Here is an 18468-nt window from a genome sequence, read left to right as displayed (position 1 = left end):
TCCTTCCTTCCTTCCTTCCTTCCATTCTTCCCTTCCTTCCTTCCTTCCATTCTTCCCTTCCTTCCTTCCTTCCATTCTTCCCTTCCTTCCTTCCTTCCTTCCTTCCTTCCTTCCTTCCTTCCTTCCTTCCTTCCTTCCCTCCTTCCTTCTTTCCTTCCTTCCTTCCTTCCTTCCTTCCTTCCTTCCTTCCTTCCTTCCTTCCTTCCTTCCTTCCTTCCTTCCTTCCTTCCTTCCTTCCTTCCTTCCTCCTTCCTTCCTTCCTTCCTTCCTTCCTTCCTTCCTTCCTTCCTTCCTTCCTTCCTTCCTTCCTTCCTTCCTTCCTTCCTTCCTTCCTTCTTTCCTTCCTTCCCTCCTTCCTTCCCTCCCTCCCTCCCTCCCTCCTTCCTCCCAGGGGCCATGCTCCAGTGTCCCCAAGGCGGTGCTCGCCTCCTCAGGGAAGAGCAGGGCCACACTGACCTGGAGGAATTGGGACACCAGCCTTGTTTCATTGGGGCGGCCCCCCTGGCCCCCTGTAGACGCGCCCAAGGAGGCGCCTTTCAGCCTGTCTGGGAACCTCCTGGGACCTCCCCCAGGAGGGGGCTGCCATCTTGCCCTCTCCCAGAGGTCAGCGGGGGAGAACTTGGGGCTGCGGGCTGAGTGGAGTGGGTGGGGGAGGGGAGGGCAGCTTTCTCTTAAGGACACCAAATCTGGGTCACTTGAAAAAAAGTCCAAAGTGCCTAATAATAGGGAGCTGGAGAGAGCTGAGCTGAGTCACACTCCGGGAGGACACCCACACTGGGAGGTTCATGTAGGAGGCAGGAAGATGTGCCCCCAGCCAGGCTCAGGCGGCCGGGGCGTCCCAGGCCCCCAGCCTCTGCCAGCCTCTTGGGCACTAGAGACAGACCTGAGGCGCTCGCTGGTGGGTCTACACTCTGTTGGGGGAACAGCAGGTGTAGACACAAAATGTGACGTATACACGGTGACGGAGGAAGGAAGGGGGAAGGGGAGGAGAGAGGGCACGTCTGGCAGGAGGCACAGCCTGGGAGAGCGTGGGGCTGCCACCCCTGCCCGCTCCTAGACAAGCCGCTTTCCCTCCCCTCCCCACAGCTGGGGCACCTCAGCTCTAGCTGGAAGGGCCCGTGTCTGGGCGCTCGTGGCGCCCTCCCTCTCTTCCTCTCCCCATCCCACACCAGAGCCCAGCCGGGTGAGGAGGAGCTCCTGTCTAGCCTCCATCTAAGCCACCTGGGGCACTGAATGGTCCCACAGTCAGTATGTATCAGGGGCTGGATTTGAACCCAGGTCTTCTTGGACCTAAAGCTGATTCTCCATCACTCTTCTCATTCTTGTTCTCACACCCAGAACAGAGGATTTCTCTCTTCTTGGTCTGGTTGCAGCTGCCTCACAAGGGAAAGTACTTCCCTGTAAGGTAGGGAGCTCCCCATCCCTGGAGATATGCAGGCTCCATCTAGGAAGCTTTTGAGGTGATTCTCGTACCTGAAGCAAAGCTAGCCTCGACATCCTTTGAGGTCCCTTCCTCGTATTTCTACAAGAGCACAGCTGCTTCTTTCCTCTACCTGGAAAGCCTCCCCTTCTGCCGCCGCCTCTAGGAAGCCTTCCCTGGTCTACCCACAATACCGAGGAGTGTAGATCTGGCGATGGATGGAATCTCAAAAGCTGCCGGGTTGTCCCCCCCCCCTCCTTTGATTTGACTGGGAAGAACATATTTATTGAAGGTGACCCAAGAGCGAGCCTCAGAGGTAGGATTCGCACCCGGGCCGAGTGGTTTATCCCACACCACTCCGAGTGATACGACACGTTCTGTGCCTCCAACGGCAGTTCAGAGGGTTCTGGGGCAGGAAGGAGCTTCGGAAAAAACCAATCGAGAAGGAAAACGAATCGAATCCACGCCCGAAGTTACCTATTAAACACCTTCCCTGAGGGATGGGAGCTGGGGTGTCTGCGCGGCCCGGGGCGGCAGGGAGGTCCCCGAGAGGCCCACCGAGGCCGGGTGCCTCCCAGCGTGACGGGGGATGGCCCGGGGTGGGGGCTCCCCGTCCTCGGAGGGCCGCGGGCCATTCCTATTGGACCGGCCCTCTCGGGGCTGCGGACAGAGCGGAGACCCACCGAGCGGCCTCGGGCCGCTCCCCTTCTGGAGGAGCCGGCCCTTTGGGGGGGGGCTCGGCCCTGGACCCCCACAATCTGCCTCTCCAGACGTCTCTCCAACGGGGACGTGGCGGCCCAAGTCCTTCCCTTCCTTCTCTTCCTGGTGCCAGTGCCGGGCGTCCCCACGTCCGTGGGCTCCTCTCCAGCCAGGGAGGTGGGCAGCAAGGACGTGGGGTGTCGGGGTCCGAGCCCCGAATCCGAGCTGCCGCCCGCTCCCATCAGGGCACCCGGCATTCTTCAGCGGACGGAGGCCGGCCTGACGGGAGGCCGGGGCAGAGGGCTGGGTGAGCGAGGGGAGTCTCAAGCTCCTCTGCCCTGGTCCGGCCACATCTGGGCTTCGCTGTGGACGTCCTTCAAGGCTTCAAAAGGCCAGAATGTGCCTGGAGAGGGTCACTGGAGACCCTTCCCGCCCACCAGCCTCCTTAACTCTGGCCTCAGGGAATGCTGGAGCTCGCAGGACTCCGCTGGGTCTAAAGGGGAGCCCAGATTGTCCCGAGGACAGGCGAGGGGTCAGTTAGGTAAATGGGGGGGCGCAGCAGGGCCGGCGCGTCCAGATGGTCACTGAATACCGGACAGAAGAGCTCGTGCCGCTCCTACGGAATGGACGCAGGAAGAGGCGAGTGGAGGCCGGGCACGAGGCCGCCGGAGAGTGTCTCCAAGGATTCCCTGCACGCCCTCCTGGCTTCTGGATCCCCAAGATGGCGGCCGCGTGGGGGTGGAATGAACGCAGACGCCATCTCCGGCGTACTCTTGGGTGCAGAAACCAGCCTCACAGGGAGAGCGTCTACACGGCCCTTCTCCAGGAGCTGCTCGATGGCCCCTGGACATCCCCAGCCTCAGTTTCCTTTTCTGTAAAACGAGGGGGTTGCGGGAGATGCTCTCTCTGGGCCTTTGCAGCTTTAGATCCACAATGGCCAAGTTCATGATTCCAAGATGGTAGACCTGGAAGAAACCAAAAGATCATCTCCTGGCTATGCACTCTGCGGGGAACGGCCGGGACGAAGGTGTGCTCAGGTTCTGTGGATGGCAAGAAGCGGAGTGGAAATTCGAACTCAGGGCCCTGTGCTGAGAATTAGACGTTTCCCTTCATTCTGCGCAGCCATCTTGGATAAGGGAAACCTTCATGAGGTAGATCAGGATGACAGGACCTGGCCAAGACTCGAACTCGGGGCCATTGAGTTTTTTTTTCTCAAACTCTCACCTTCTGTCTTAGAATCAATACAGACCCTAAGTCTAGGCAATTGGGGGGAGTGATCTGCCTAGGGTGACACAGGTAGGAATGTCTGAGGCCAGATTTGAACCCGGGTCCTCCCAGCTGTAGCCCAGCCCTCCATCCGAGGAGCCCCAACACAATCCTTGGCTTCCCCCCCAGGGAGGCAGTGCCAGGCCATGAGTGACCGCCGGCAGGCATGGCCTCCCCCGAGCCGAGGCCACAGGCGGCCCCCCAACCCGCCATGAATCAGGGCTGAGTGGGCCTTCCTGGGGCTGCCAGCGATCAAGAGCCAGAAGACTTCCTGGCCAGCCCGATTCCATGTCCTCCTGCTCTGGGGAAAACTTCCCGCCTTTGCTTCCTCCCATCCCCTCCGGAGTGGAGGCCATCGTCCCCCGCCTCCCCCCCCCCCACTCTTGGGGCTCCCTGGGCGCATGCTGCAGGGCGGGCTCAGGCTCTCCCTGGCCCAGCGCCTGCCTCGGGCCCCGGGGGTCCCCGAGAGCCTTCTAAAAGCCTGGCAGGCAGAAGCCATGATTGTCCTCATCTTAAAGATGTAGGGACGAGGCCCACGGCCCCAGGGAGGCAGGATTTGAACTCGGGTCTTCCTCGCTTGCACCCCCCCACCCCGCTCTCCTGCTTCAGCTAAGTGATCTTTCCCAGGAATGGACACTCCGGGCTGCCCTCCTTCCGACGTCCCCCAGGCTCCCCTTATCCTGGCCAGACAGCAGGAATGATCTAAGGACCCGTCTGAGAGTCAGCAGTGGCGGCCCCCCTCCAGTGGGATGGGGGAAGGACCCCCCCACCCCAGAGGCAGCCCATTGTGGTTTGCACCCTCCTCGCCTGCCAGCCCAGACCGCACAACCCCGTCCTCCGTCCCAGGACAGCCTCGCTCCAGCCTCCACCGGCACTCTCTCAGGCTCATGAGGATCCTCATGGCAGGTGCATTGTTGGTGGAGCTGCACGTCTCCTCTCCGTAATGGCATTGTGCTCACGGTATTCGCCGCCCAGTTCTCTCCGCAAACACAGTCATGACGCGCGATTGGCAGACAGAAGGAAGGGGCCCAGGCACGGGGCAAGGACTCCCCGCCAACCTCCCCCCTGGGTGCCCAGACGGGGGCTCCTTCCCGAGAGGAGGAAGGACGCAGGTGAGCCGTGACAGGGGCGACTGGCCGGGGCTGGCCCGAGCTCCCAGGGGGTGGCGGGGGTCAGGGTAGATCCCGACGCGTCTCCCTGCCCCGTCCATCCTCCTAGGGACGGCCAGGAAGACCAACCAGCGCCAGGAGCGATGACTAGGACGGCTGCGGCGGCATCGGACAGGCCGGAGGACAGAGCGCTGCCGCCTGGCACTTTACTGTCGTAAAAAAGGACCCGGAGGGAAGCCGGCAGCGTCAGGGCTGGCCTCAGGCGCTGGGGAGCGCTTTCGCCCCGTTGCCTGGGTAACCCTCCGCGCTCTTGGCCCGGAAGCAGCACCCAGCGCGCCTGTGCTGGCGGAAGCGCCAGGCTGGGCTCCAGACACTTCCTGGCTGTGTGGCCCTGGGCCAGTCACTTCATCTCCGGCTCGGCCCAGCCACGCAGGAAGTTGGGGTGCCGAAGGACGGCGAGGCGCGCCGCCATGTGACCCGCACGGGCGGGAGACACGACAAGCGGGCGAGTCAGAAGGCGAAGGACCCCAAAGGGGTGTTCAGAGCGGGAGCCGGAGGCCAGGCTCAAGGGGCCCCAGAGGCCATCGGGGACACCCTTATCTCGTGGTGGAGGAAACGGGGGGTGTCTGGAGGACCCCCGGCCACCCCGACGTCCCGAGCTCTCCCCGGCTGGCTGAGGCTGCCCCTTTCGAGGACTCTAGTCCTGGAGGGGAGGCGGAGGCGGAGGAGCCTCTGGGAAGGCTGCGCTCAGGCCCTCGGGGCCTTCTCCCTCTGCCGTATGCTTAGAAGTCATGCCATTTCAGCACAGGGAGCTCACTACCTCCTAGGGCAGCCCGGGCTCTTGGGGAGGCTCTTCCTGGCCTCCCCCCCAGCCTCTCCTCCTCTAAAGCCCCGCAGGCTCTGAGCAGACCCCCCCCCCCAGCTGGGACGAAGCGGCCGCTCCCGCCCCCTCCCCCCCCCACCCCGCCTCCTTCTCTCCACGGCCCCTCCATGATGCCCTGCACTCGCGCCAGCGTGCCGTTCCCAGCCTCCCCTCCTTCACCCCCACATCCGGCCCGTCTCCGTGCCTTTGTCCCCCTCCTCCTTTCTGCCCGTCAGGCAGCCGGAGCAGCCCACCCTGGCATACGGACAGCAAGCACGACCGGATGGGTTCTGACGGGCACTTCCGGGAGCCCCGGGCATCCATGGGGAGCAGGCCAGGGCCGAGTGAGGGTGCCCAGAAGAGAGAGTCCCCGGCCTCCCGGGGGCCTCCTCCTGCCAGGAGACGGGGCTGAAAGTGCGGGCTCCTCTGGTCGGACAGAGCCACCCCCCAGGCCCTCCTCCGCCACCCCTGAGCCTGGCCACCTCTGCAGAGAGGCCTGCGGGCCCCCCTGCCCCACGGGCCATCACCTCCAGCATCCAGTGAAAACTCCTGGGGTTGGCATTCAAGGCCCTTCCTGTCTGGCGGATTTCACTTTACTCCCTCCTTTCGCCCTGGGGGCGCTCCGCTGTTCTGTCCTGGGCCTCAGTGCCTTCCTCTGCGCTCTGCAGCCCCTCTGGAGAGTGGGGAGGGGACTGGGCCACTTTTCTGGCCTGGGGAGGAATCCCCCAAGACCCGCCCCCTGCCCGCCCCGGGAGGCTCTCCTGGTAGAGAGCCCAGGCCTGGCTTTGGGCGCCTCTCTCTTCACTGGTTTCCAGACTCCCGCGGAGCCCTGTCACAGGGGCGTCTCTCCCTCCCCCCACCGTTCCTCGGCTCCCACAACACTCATGCTGGGCTCAGGAGCTTCAGGCAGGGCCTTGGAAGCGCCGAGGCAAGCCTGATGTCTTCTCCAGGTTCTGAGAGGGGAGCCCAGGCAGGAAGTGCTCCAGGGACACTGGGCTCTGGGGATGCTGGGAACTCCGGTCTGGCCCTCAGAGGGACGCCAGGCTAGGGGCAGAGGAGGAGCCGCCTCGAGACGCTGAGACTCCCCCCTTGTGGCCCTGCCCCAACCCCAGGCCCTGGTCCTTGCCTCTCTGGGGCCCACCAGCCCCTGCCTGCTCCAAGACCTTAGACGAGTCATTTCCCTGGGCCTCTGGTTCTTTCTTAAAGTGGGATGAAATACTTGAACAGCCTCTCCTCCACTTTGTGAACCTCAAGGGGCCAGACTCTTCCATCCACTTGTCCTTCCTCTGAGGAGCCTTCTCTGATTGCTAGACCTTCCCTTCTCTGGGAGCCTCCTCCCTCCGGTAGTCTGGGAGCCCCTCGAGGGCACAGCACAGCGGGCAGCTCCAGCAACAAGTGCCAAGTGCTGGAGGGAAGGCTTTGCTTTCAGGCCGTGGCTGAGCTTGGCAGAGACCAGACAAGGATGGGAGCCAGAGAAGGGCCACCCCAGCTTCTGCACGGCCCCGAGCAGGTTAAGCCTCCCCCATGTTTCTCCCATCTACATGGGGTCATCGTGTGGCGAAGACTGGGTGAAACCCTGGACCCAGGCCAGCTCCCTTCCTCCATACAAGGCTATGGGCTCCCCCAAGTCCCCCAGCATCCTCAGAGCTGGAAGGGCCCCCTGGCACCTGGACCAAGTTTCTTCTGCTCCTGGTCAGGGACGCCCTGCCTAACGGGGCCGTGACTGTCCCAGGATCTATTTTTCTCCTCTCTGGTCCAATGTGGTCCCCCTCCTTCCCCTCTCCCTCTGCCTCTCCCCTCTGTCTCTCAGCGGTCTCTCTGCTGTCTCTCCGTTCTGCTCTGTCTCATTCTCTTTCTTCTCTCCTCCATCAGAAGCCTCTCATCTCACCAACAGAGGCAGCTCGGCCCCGAAGTCCCTTCTGGGGAAGGGAGGGAGGGGCAGGGCTGTCCTCCTCCTGGGCTGGGGGCCCCCAGGCAGAGCCCCAAGGACCGACCAACTGCTGGGATTCCTTGAAACTCTTCCACTCTTGCTTGGAGTCCTGGGGACAGAGCGCACCCCTTGGGAGCTCCCAGGATTCCGTCAGGGTGGGTCCCCAGAGTCCAGACCTGCACCCTAGGGCGTCACCCAGGACAGCGTCAGAAGGGGCAGGTCAGCTGGAGTCCCTGAGGAAGGCGGACACCAGCTGGAAGGAGTTTGGGGGAGGCTAAGAGGGAAGCCAGTAGAGGAGGGACAGAGCCCAGACTCTTCTAAAGTGTCGTTGGGTAGGAAGGAGGCTGGCCTTGGATCAGCTGAAGGAGGGGGCATCTGAATCTGGGTTGGGGGAGACCCCTCATCCCCATCCATCTGGGCCCACGGAGCCTCCCTCCTCCAATGGGAGTGGCAGCCCAGAGTAGAGGCCTAGAGGTTCAAGCCTCTGTCAGGACCAGCCTAAGGGAGCCAGTGGTGCGGGTTCAGGTCTTGCTCCCAGGCCTTTGGCCCTGCCTTCCGCACCCCCAACGCCCACAGGCCTACTGCAGGCTCCGGAACGGTTTTAAGGAGTCTTCCCTTCCCATTTCCCAGATGAAGCACGGAGGCTCAGGGGGAAGCCCACTTGTCAGAGGTGAGCAAAGAACCTCCGAGGCACTTGGTATATACAAAAAAAAATTTAATTGAAATAAGTTGTATAAAAAAATATGATCTTCATACATTTCACACTGTTCAAGTGAAGGAACCCCCAAACCCAAGTCCCACTTGGGGTGACCTGGTCACAAACACAGCGAGTAAAATAAATTAAAGGGGCCGCCGACTGCCACCCTCCCGCCCCCCCAGACACCCTCCCCATCCCAGCGCACCCCTGGCGGCCGGGCCACAAAACCCCAGGCGGGGGTGCTGTGCCGCCACCCACCCGCCCGCCCCACTTAGAAAAGTCATTCTATTCCCCTTAAATTAGACTTTGTACAATAATTCTCCATCTTTCAACAAATACGGGGAGTCAAAAAGGAAAACGAACAGTGGACAGGAATGCAAGAATCGAGGGTGACCTGAGCCGCCCGGGCCGGGGCTGGCTCGGGAGCAGAATAAACTCTAAACAATAAATTAACCCAATAAATAGCCCCAGCCGGCACGGCTGGGCCGCTGTCCTCAATGGTCACACAATAAATAAAACCGTCGCTATCATACACGAGGGGGCTCCGGACATAAATACGCAGACGGGGGAGGGTTGGGGCCGGGTCAGTCCTGGCTATTTGCATTGATTTGTGCATCCTCTCCATCCGCAGCCCTGTCTGTGGGGCAGGGACGGCGGAGAAGGCAGGGCGTAGGCAGAAGACGAATGATCCGGGCCGGGTGGGGGTCTTTGTGCCCAGAGGCGAGATGATCCGAAGGAACCGGGATGGACCGCGTCCCCGGACTTCCAAAACCAAGCAGTGAGGGCGGTCCGGCCTCCGTGCAGACCGCAGGAAAGACGGGGGAGCAGCAGAGAATGGAGGGCCGGCCTTGGGTTCGAGTCCCGCCACCTTTCCCGTGGGGTGCCGACCCCCTTCCCTTCCCCCACTAAAGCAGCTATCAGAAAGGCACTCAGAAGCAAGGGCATCGGTCCCAGCTCTATGAGAGCCAAGAAGTTGAACCTTGGAATTCTAGAGGTCGTGCACGCGTGCTCCCGGACACAGGCGAGGCGGGTGGGGGCCCTGAGCCCCCCGACAAGGATTCGCTACAGGAGGTGGTGGAGGGGTCCTTCCCGCGGTGGGGCCTGGCTGGCGCTGCCCGTCCGCCCGCAGGAGGGCAGGGAGCTCAGTGCCGCTGCTCTGCTTCCTCCCTCCCTACAGGCTCTCGTTGCTCGAACTGGTACTGGACACGTCGGTGTCGATGGTGCGCAGCCGCAAGTCACAGTCCTCCGACTTGCCCACGTCGGAGCGCAGCATCCACGGGTGGTCGAAGATCTGGTCCAGAGTGGGCCGGTCCGATGGCCGCAGGGACAGACACCACTTGATGAGCTGCTGGCACTCTGGGGAGAGGCGAGGGCCAGTGAGACCGGCTGCAGGGCCAGGCCCCCTCCTGGAGACCCCCGCAGCTCCCTGCCCCCTCCCGCCCTGGGGGGGCACACTCACCAGTGGAGATCCTCCTCCGGAAGTAGAGCCGCCCCCGCAGGATCTCCTCGTCCTGCTCGAAGGGGATGTCCCCGCACACCATGTCGTAGAGGAGGACCCCCAGGGACCACACGGTGGCCGAGCGGCCGTGGTACCGGTGGTAGCGGATCCACTCGGGAGGGCTGTACACACGCGTGCCTGCAGGGAGCACAGAGCCAAGCGCGGTCAGGGCGGCGGTCCACCTGGACGCTATCACGTTACAAGGGCAGCCGTCAGCTGACCGCGGGCTCCTCCGGGCCTCGGCGCCCGAGAGCCAGCCCCAAAATTAGACACAAAAGGCCCAGGAGGGAGAGGAGGCAGGAGGCCGAAGGCGGCCTCCCCGAGGCTGGCGGGGCCCCATAGCCCTCAGTTTTGTAGACAAAACTCCTTTTACAGGGCAGCGGGCCGGGGAGGGGGCGCGGGGAGAGCGGCCCCCCAGGAAGCCTCCAGCCTCGCCTAAGAAGTAGCTGCTAGCCGGCCGCGGCGCCTTGGAAACCACTCAACCTGGAATTCGTGATGCAGAAGGTCACATGAGCCGGCTCGGGTTTCACAACAAACAGATGTGAAGTGAGGATAGGGCTCTTTTGGGGGGAGGGGGAGGAGCCTGGCCCTGCAGCCAGAGGGGGATCCTCTCTCCTCCCCGCCCCCACGAGGAGATGGCTGCGGTGGGGGCAGGGAAGCCAGCCCGGCATTCCCAGGGTTTCAATCTGCAATGCAGGGTTTTCTTTCTGCTGCATCCCGCAGCCGGGCTGGCTGGCTCCCTCCGCCCTCCGCCCGCCCTCTCGCGCAAGCGACGTGGGCTTGCGCACAGGGAGCTAGAGCCAGCCAGGAAGCTGGCCCCCTCCCCCAAGCCAGGGCTCCCTCATTGGAGGCAGGCGCGGGGCCTGGCATAAACAGACCTCCCCCCGCACAAACACCTTCTTCTGGCAGGTAGAGGGAGGCAGGGGGATCAGCCACCCCAAAGGGGGATGGGCGGAGCCGGGAGGGAGGGGCAGACACCGGCCCGCTCTGCCCCCTCCCCCAAGGGCAGCGCGGCGGCGGCTCCTCACCATCGAAGTCCGTGTAGACCGTGTCCTTGAGCAGGGCGCCCGAGCCGAAGTCGATGAGCTTGAGCTCGCCGGTGCGGAGGTCCACGAGCAGGTTCTCGTCCTTGATGTCCCGGTGGACCACGCCGCAGCCGTAGCAGTGGCGGACGGCCTCCAGGACCTGGCTGAAGAAGCCTCGGGCCATCTCCTCGTCCAGGGCGCCCTTCTCCGTGATGAAGTCGAACAGGTCCTTGACCAGCTCGGGCCGCTCCATGACCAGCAGGTAGCCGTCGGGCCGCTCGTACCAGTCCAGGAGCTTGATGACGCCTCGGAAGCCCGAGCCCACCTTCTTGAGGAGGACGATCTCCAGGGGCACCATCACTCCGGCCTGGAGGAGGCACGGGCTGCGTGAATGTCACCTCGGGGCCTCCGGGGCTGCCCGCCCCCCGCTCGAACCTCTCCTCTCTCCTCACACACACAAGCCCCCAGGGCGCCCGTGGGAGAAGCCTGGGGAAGCCCCAGCCGGGGAAGGGGCCAGTTTGGGCCCGGCAAGAGGAAGGAAGGGAAGGAGGTGGGGCAAAACTCGGCCAAGTCTCTTCCCCCCCAAACAATAACAGAGGGGCGGGGACCCCGAGCCTCCGCCCCAGCGGGTGGGGGGATGGCTTCGGAGGCGGGGCCCCGGCCCAAGTCCCCATTCCGATCCCCGGGTTCCCCTAGCTCAAAACCTTAGCCCTTAGCCAGGCCCATAGCTCGGTCCACTTACGATCGTGCCCCACTCTGTGACTCTCTCCTTGACCACATGCTTCACAGCGACCTGCGGGGGAGGGGAACCCCCAGAGTTAGGTGTCGGGGACGTCTGAAGCCCAAGGGTTGTCCCGCGCCGCCCCCCCCCCCCCAATTCGGATAAGGGGATTGGAGTCACGAGCCGGGAGCTGCCCCGCATCGCCTCCCCCCACCCATGCCAGGACTGGGGGGAGGGGGGGGGAACCGACCCGGTCGGTCTCCCGGGCGCTGGCACTCACCGGCAGGCCGTCGGCGATGCGACTCCCGGCGTAGACTGTGCCGAAGCCGCCGCTGCCTAGCACCGAGCCCACCTGGTAGAGCTTCTCGAAGGGCTCCTTCTCGGCTTTGGCTGCGGGCGGAGAGGGAGACCCAAGGGGAGGTTGGGGCCGGGCCGGGGCGCAGCAGGGCGCCCCCCGCGCTCCCCGCCCGGGCCGGCCTTGCCCTTACCCGGCTGTAGGATCTTCACCGGCAGGTGGTCTACGCCGCTGGGGCTACACATGTGCGCCAAAGAGCCGAACTTGGACAGCAGCATCGTGGCGGGGGTCGCGCGGGCGGGGGCCGAGGCGTGGGGCGCACGGGGGGCGCGGGGCTCGGCCGGACACGCCCGGACCCCGGGCGGCGGCTGCGGCCACGAGCCGGCGCGGGCACCGTCGGCGCGGCCCCCGCCCGAGGAACACGGCGAGCGGGCAGCCCGCGGCTCGGCGCCCGAAAGGTCCCGGCCGGCTCCGAGCGTCCCAGCAGAGCAGCTCGGCCGTGCGGCGCAGCGGCGCCCCAGGAGGCGACGGCCCCGGCCGGCGGGTGAGGGGACGTGGGGGCGCGGGAGCAGCCTCCCGGCGTCCGGCCCGGCTGGGCTCCGTTGGCTGGGCTTGGCCCCGGCTGCTGCGCTCGCTAGCTTTCTCGCTGGCTGGCCCGGCTCCGCTCCGCTCCGCCTGGCTCCGCTCCGCTCCGTTCCGTTCCGTCCAAGCCGCGCGCTCTGCTCTGAGCTCGCTTACACACCTCGGCCGCCTCTTAACTCCCAATATTTTGATGGGGGGGGGGCGCTGGGGCGGCAGCAGCGTATCCCTCCGCGCGCCCGCAGGAGGCGGGGGTACGTGGGGGGGAGCCTGGGAAACACCTCGCCTTTCTGTTCGATTTAGCAACGCCGCCCTCCCCCACGCACGCGTGCGCTCGAGCTCCCGCCCCGGCTTCCCGCTCCCCCCCACCCCGCTCACCCCGCAAATGGGGGGACTCAAGGAAAGCCGCAGGAGAAGAGGAGGAGGCTTCGGGGGCGCCGCGGGGCGCGAGGGGAGGGAGGGAGGCGGGGACTACTTTCTTGTAGTAAGCGTCGCGCAGGCACAACCTTCTCTGTGCAATTTGACCGACAGCGGGAGGCCGGGCGCGCTCACGCGCTCCAGCGTGCACACGCTGCCCGGGCGTGCAGCCGGCTGAAGGTTCGCTTATTTGCATAGGGTGGAGCCGCGAGGGCCAATGGGAAGGCTCGGGTTTTTAAACAACTCTCCCCTCGAGGGGAGACAGCCCGAGCCGGAGCCCGGGGAGCCCGGAGCTATTTGCATATGCATGAGCAGCGAGTCGCTGATCCGCCGGGCGGGCGAAGTGCGGGGAGCGAGAGCGCGCGGCCAGGCCGGGCAGGCCCGGAGGCGGAGGGGGTCCAGGCACGCGGGCGGGAATTCCTCTGCGCGCCCCCCTGCTCAACTCCGGTCGCGTAGGGAAAGGGCACTCCCCATTCCCGCTGAATCCCCCGCGTCTGCTCCCAAGGAGGAGGGGGACGTCCCCGCTACAACCCCCGGGAAACTGGGACCCCCTCCTCTTGAGGATCCCCTTGTTAAAAAAAAAAAAGCACGCACGTGCCACTTCTCGGCTCTGATAGCCAGCCTGCCCCTCCCCCTTCCAGGACCCTCCTCCCACCCGCTGCGGGCTCTGGGGAGCGGAGAATTTGAGGAATGAGGCTGGCATCCCGGGCGCGGAACCGGCGGGCGGCCTGGGAATGGGAGGGGGGAGGGGGGAAGTGGGCTTCTTTGGGGAGGGTAGCGGCCCGGGGATGGAACCCTGGCAGGGAGGGAAGCGTATGGAATCCTTGGGGGGGGGAGGGTTCTGGAGATAGAATACTGGAGGGAGGGGGCAACCCAGGGGTGGAATCCAGAGGGGGAGCGGTGTCTGGAGATGGAACGGGCGAGGGAGGGAGCCCGGGGATGGATCCTGGGGGGAGGGGGGCACACGGTGAGGAAGCCTTCCGCTCCTTTAGAGTAGGGGAAGCCCGAGGTCCCCCCGGCTGCGGGGGATGCCCCCTTTACGGATGGAGGGGAGTGCCCGAGGTTGGGCTCGCAGCCGTAGACAGGAGGACACCCACACAGACACACGCACACACTGCGGCGGGGCGTCTAGCGGAGTGCGCGTGTGGCTGGAGCGATGTGTGGGTAAAGACGCGTGTCTGCCTGCGTGTGTGCCAGTGGGCGCGCGTGTGTAGGGGGGGCTCAGCGCGGGGGCGGCCCGTGGCTCTCCGGCGTGGGTGGGACACCTTGCGACGCTCCAGGTCGGGGAGGGGGCGCATCTCCGGCAGAGCCCCGGCCGCGAGTGTGGCACTAGGCGTGATGGGGGGCGGGGGAGGGGATCTGCTCGCGGCTAGTCCTGGTGTGTGTGCTCGTGCGTGCCTGCGTGCGTGCCACGCTGCTGTCCCATCCCTGGTGTTTGTGTCTGTGACTGGCGGGGAAGCGACCCCCCCAGAACTCCCCGCCCTGCCCCCTCACGACTGAGCCCCGGAACAATGCCCCCTGCCCGGCCCCTCCTAGACCCTGCGGCAACTCTGCGGCCGCCAGGGCCCCTCCAGGCTGGGACAGTGCCCAGCCGCCTGCTCTCCCTGCCCAGGCCCTGAGGAGGGAGGAGGGACGAGGGACGGGTCACCTGAGGACAAACTCTGAGCTTACGCTGCAGCCCAGACTTCCAGCGCTGGGCAGGAGAGGCCCGACCTGGGGCCCCTCCCCGGGGTGCCTCCTTGGCCTGAGATTCCCCACCCCCATCCCCCTGTGAGGACCCCCCCCCCACACGAGCCCCTCCCTTGGAAGCCTCCTCCTCCAGAGACAGCCCACCACCTCTCTGAGCACCAGCCCCTCCCCCACAGGAGGCGTCCCCAGCCATCCCCTCCCCCTCCCCCAGTGTTCTTCCCATCCCCCCTTCCACATACACCCCTGCCAACCAGTCATCTGCAGGCACCTATCAAAGCCGAGGTGGCAGAGCCGGGGAATCCTCCTTGCCAGCATTTGCCTCTTCCTGGCAGGGAGATACTTCCTAGGGACCCCAGGGGCACCCCGGAACAGGCAGCCTCTGCACCTGCTGGGGGAAGGGAGGCACCTCTAGGCTTGCCCCCAAAGCCATGCCCACACCCAGAGCAGGGTGACCCCCGTAGTCCCTGGGAGAAGCAAGAGGTGCCTGGCCTGAGCGCTCTCCAGCCTGGGCCCTCCGTCTCCTTGGGAATACGGGGATGCCGTGGGGCCTTCCCACTGTGCCCCACCCCAGCCTCTCCCTACCTGCCCCTCCCACTTGGGCCTCCTGGGGCCAAAGAGAAGCAGCCCAGGCCCTCTCCTGCCCAGACTCTCCTCTCCAGAAGCAGCCTTCATTCGGTCCTGTGGCCTCCGGCCCATTGACATCTAGGCTGGATGTTCTCCAACAGGATGAAGGTTTCCCGGGCAGAGAACGTGGAGATCCTGGCTCTGCCTCTTCCCACGAAGTCCCCTAGCTTTTGGCCAGGGCATTGTGGATCCCTGTGGAGCTTGTGGGCCCCTCCTACCCCGTGATCTTTTTCAGACTGCCTGACAATCTCCTTGCATCCCTACTTGGGAAATTTATTTTTTGAACCCAAGGGTAAGACTTTCCATTGACCCTCTATGACTGGCCCGAACCCCATGCCCTAGCCTTTTTGTGCTCCCTACCCCGCTGCATTGTGCCATGTACAGAGCGGCCTGCCTTTATTGGCATTGGGTACAGGAAGATTAAACGGCACCGGGCCAAGCCCAGATCCCCAGGGCACTCCACAGGGACTATCTGCTAAGCCCATCTTCATTCATTACGAGCCTGCCCTTCATTCAGCCAAGAAGGACTCCAAATGCCTTATGCCCACTCCTTGGGATCTCCATCTTTTCCACTCTGCTGGCATGAAATATTCTCTTAGTCTGCTAAAATCCGGGCAGGCTAGACCTACTGGGTTCCCTGATGGACTTGGTCAGAAAAGGAAGTTGATCTCTTCTGACTGAAGCCAGGCTGGTTGGGGGGAATCGCCCCTTCTAGGCCAGGAGTCCACCTTGTCTTCAGATCATCCATTCTACATTTCCCCCAACACCTGAAGTCAGTCTCCCTGGCAATGAGGACATGGACTGTCCTGCAAGCCTGAGGTCCCCCCCTTTCTTTGGGTCTCCCCAGCTCCCTCAGCATGTAAAACTCCATCTTGCAGTTCTTTCAGGACCTTCGTCCAGAGTCCATCTCCAGCTTCCGTCATCCGTCTCCTCCGATCCATGGCTCCGCCGTCCTTGAGTTCCTCAGTCGACTGTCCTCTTACGATCTCCTTCCTTCTCTTGGGTTTTTATTATGTCATTTCCAGGGCAAAGGTCACGGCCCTGGCAAGAGAAAAGGCAAAAGGAAGGGAGGGAGCTCCAGATCTTCATCTTAGCCATGCTAATGGGGGGAAGAAGCTCTCATGATTCTCTGCCCAACTCAGACGGTGACTTCTCTGCCTACAGGATAAAAGCTGCCCTTTGAAATTCTGCTTCTAATTTAGCCTACCCTTCAGGGCCCACCTCAAGTCTTCCCAGGTGACAAAGGATCTCAACTGGAAAGGGCTTTAGAGGTCAATGGATCCAGTGCTCCTATTGAATGGAAGAGGGAGCTGAGATTCAGATCGGAGAGATTTGTTCGAGGTCTCAGGACAGCCTCCCTTGTCCTCCCTCTTGCAGCTCCAGTATGGGCTTCTCATTGGATTCTACACATACCATCTACCACTATCTAGCAGGCTCTTGGGGCTGTGGACTTCTCTGAGGCTCTGGTTTCAAATCTGCAAACGGGAGATGGGATGGGATTTTCCACCGTGGACTATCTTTGACTTTGCTTTCCTCATCATTATCACTACGTCTACTGCTGAAGTATCTTAAGGTTTGCCACGTGTGTTCCTCCCTACAACCGGGTCGTGCAGAGATGATCTCCATTTTACAGAGGGAGAAACTGAGAGCCAGGATCCAACATCAAGCCCCGATTGTGAACAAGATGTCCTCAGAGGTCTCTCCCAGGTTTGCCATTCTGCCGTTGAGCCGGAATGAACAATATCCGTATGTCCACTCATTTTATAAAGTGAAGCCCAGAGACAGGAAGCGTCTCCCACAAGGGAACGCAGAAAGTCAGTGGCAGAGCTGAGGACTAGAACCCAGTACTTCTGCCTCCCAGCGCCCATGGGTGTCTGGCAGAATCCCGCCCTCCCGTCTCTGGCCCTCAGCACTGGGAGGCTTCGCGAACAGGACAAGGCGGGCCATCCGTCTGGTGGTCAGCCTTCATTCAGGGTCCCTGGTGGAGCGCTCAGGGGTGCACTCAGGGCCACCTCCGTGGCGGTCAGCCGCTTTGGCAGGGACTTGGGGGAGGGCACAGAGGGCTGGCCCCGCCGTCCAGCGGGCCTAATAATTCACAGCCGCGGTGGAGATGCCGACGGCCCTCGGAGGTGTCCCCAGAGTCCTTCCTAGACTCTCTTCACCGTCTCTGGTCCTCCTTCAGCTTCTTGGCTCCCCGGCTTTGCCCTGGGCTTGTGCGCTGGTCATCTGGACGCCCCTTGGCGCTCACTGGGCCCAAAGCCCGCGTGTTGCCCAGGTGCAAGCACACAAGGGGAGGAAACCTCTGGAGGCCCCCCAGATAATAGGGAACAGGCCTGGCGTGGAAAACGAAGGCTCCCCCGATGCCCACGGAGGCACCTTCGTCTTCCTTGGAACGGAAGCTTGGAGGGCGGACCTGAAAGGAGAGAGCAGGATCACCGTCCAAGGCCGACGGGCACAGGGTGCCTAGGACAGTGCCTCGGGCTCTTGAGGCTGGGCTCTGACAAGGAAGAAAACGAGAGGCCCTGGGGGGTCCCCCTTCTCCCATTAGGCGTGCTCGGCACCCTTCTCGTCAGACCTCTGGGGCCTGTTAATGATTACGGGGGTCCCCGGGTCTGGGACGAGGGGCCCAGAAAGGGGAGGGGATGGAGAGCGCTAGACCTGGTGGCCTCCTGGGGCCCCTCCCAACTCCGATGGTGAAGGAGGCCTCCCCTGGGGGGCCTGGTCCAGGTTCAAATCCCACTCCTCAAGGCCAGGCCCCTGCCTCCCCCTGGCCTCCGTGCCTCCGGCTCGTGGGGGCGGCCTTGGGCGGCCCCCTCTGCAGCCGGCCTGCCCCAGCAGGGGCGGTGACTCCCTGGGCGCCCTCCTCGCCAGGATCTTCCCAGGCCCGCCGGCGGCAGCTGAAGAAAGGTTGGGGCTCCCTTCGAGGCCGGGGGGGCACCGCCGCGCTCCAGCGGGCCAAAGTCCCCGGGAGGGCTCCGGGCTTTGGGCTGGGGGGCCGAGGGGGGTTAGGCGAGGTGGCCCCGCTCAGGGATGCTCCGGCCTCCGTCCTGGGCCGGGAGTCGGACTCACCACTGCGGGCCTCGCTTCCCTCATCGGTGAAATGAGAAGCCACTTGGAGGGATTCCAATGAAGGAGGCCCCAGACTCCGGCCGCCCCCCGTAGATCAGTGCCAGCCCCTGGCCGGGGCTCTGTCTCTGGGGCAGCCTCTCGGGCCGAGGCCGGCTCAGGCTCCCAGCGTGTGACCCTGATGGCGGCCTCTCTCGGGAGGCCCTGGCGGGCCTGCCGGGCTCTCTCCGAGGAGGCCGCGTGAAGCGCCTCTGATTGTTAGAGGAAGCGAGGCCGGAGCAGCCGAGTGAAGGCCGGGGGGGCGAGGGTCTCCTCACGGCAGGCTGTGAGGCCCCGTCACCCATTGAGCGTGGGAGGAGACGACGCATGGATCAGGGGTCAGCAACGATTGAGCGCCGACTGTGTACCGAGTGCTGGAGTCCATCGGAGGGAGTCTTGCTGAAGGCTTGGGGTCCTGAGGGAGTGACGAGGGCCGGAAGAAGGCCCTCAGGGTCCAGGGGAGACTCCACCGAAGGACCCGGGGGGTTTGGGAGTCGCTCGGCCCAGAGACGGGGTCCCAGCTTCTCCGTCT

The 18468-nt window shown here is 63.9% G+C and overlaps 1 protein-coding gene across 1 annotated transcript; it reads right to left on the bottom strand.

Moving 5' to 3' along the window:
• Positions 1–7984: 7984 nt before the first annotated feature.
• PIM3 (Pim-3 proto-oncogene, serine/threonine kinase) lies at positions 7985–11850 on the bottom strand. Its single transcript, XM_056797594.1, has 6 exons — positions 11716–11850; positions 11508–11617; positions 11249–11299; positions 10510–10873; positions 9443–9619; positions 7985–9339 (listed from the first exon to the last, which is right to left on the bottom strand). The coding sequence occupies exons 1-6, from the start codon at positions 11798–11800 to the stop codon at positions 9155–9157; spliced, it is 972 nt and encodes a 323-aa protein (XP_056653572.1). The 5' UTR covers positions 11801–11850; the 3' UTR covers positions 7985–9154.
• Between the last annotated feature and the right edge of the window lie 6618 nt (positions 11851–18468).

The sequence above is a fragment of the Monodelphis domestica genome, chromosome 5, assembly GCF_027887165.1.
Source record: "Monodelphis domestica isolate mMonDom1 chromosome 5, mMonDom1.pri, whole genome shotgun sequence".
Lineage (NCBI taxonomy): Eukaryota > Metazoa > Chordata > Mammalia > Didelphimorphia > Didelphidae > Monodelphis > Monodelphis domestica.
The sequence above is the reverse complement of the archived record's forward strand: the minus strand, read 5'-3'. Positions and strand labels throughout refer to the sequence as shown.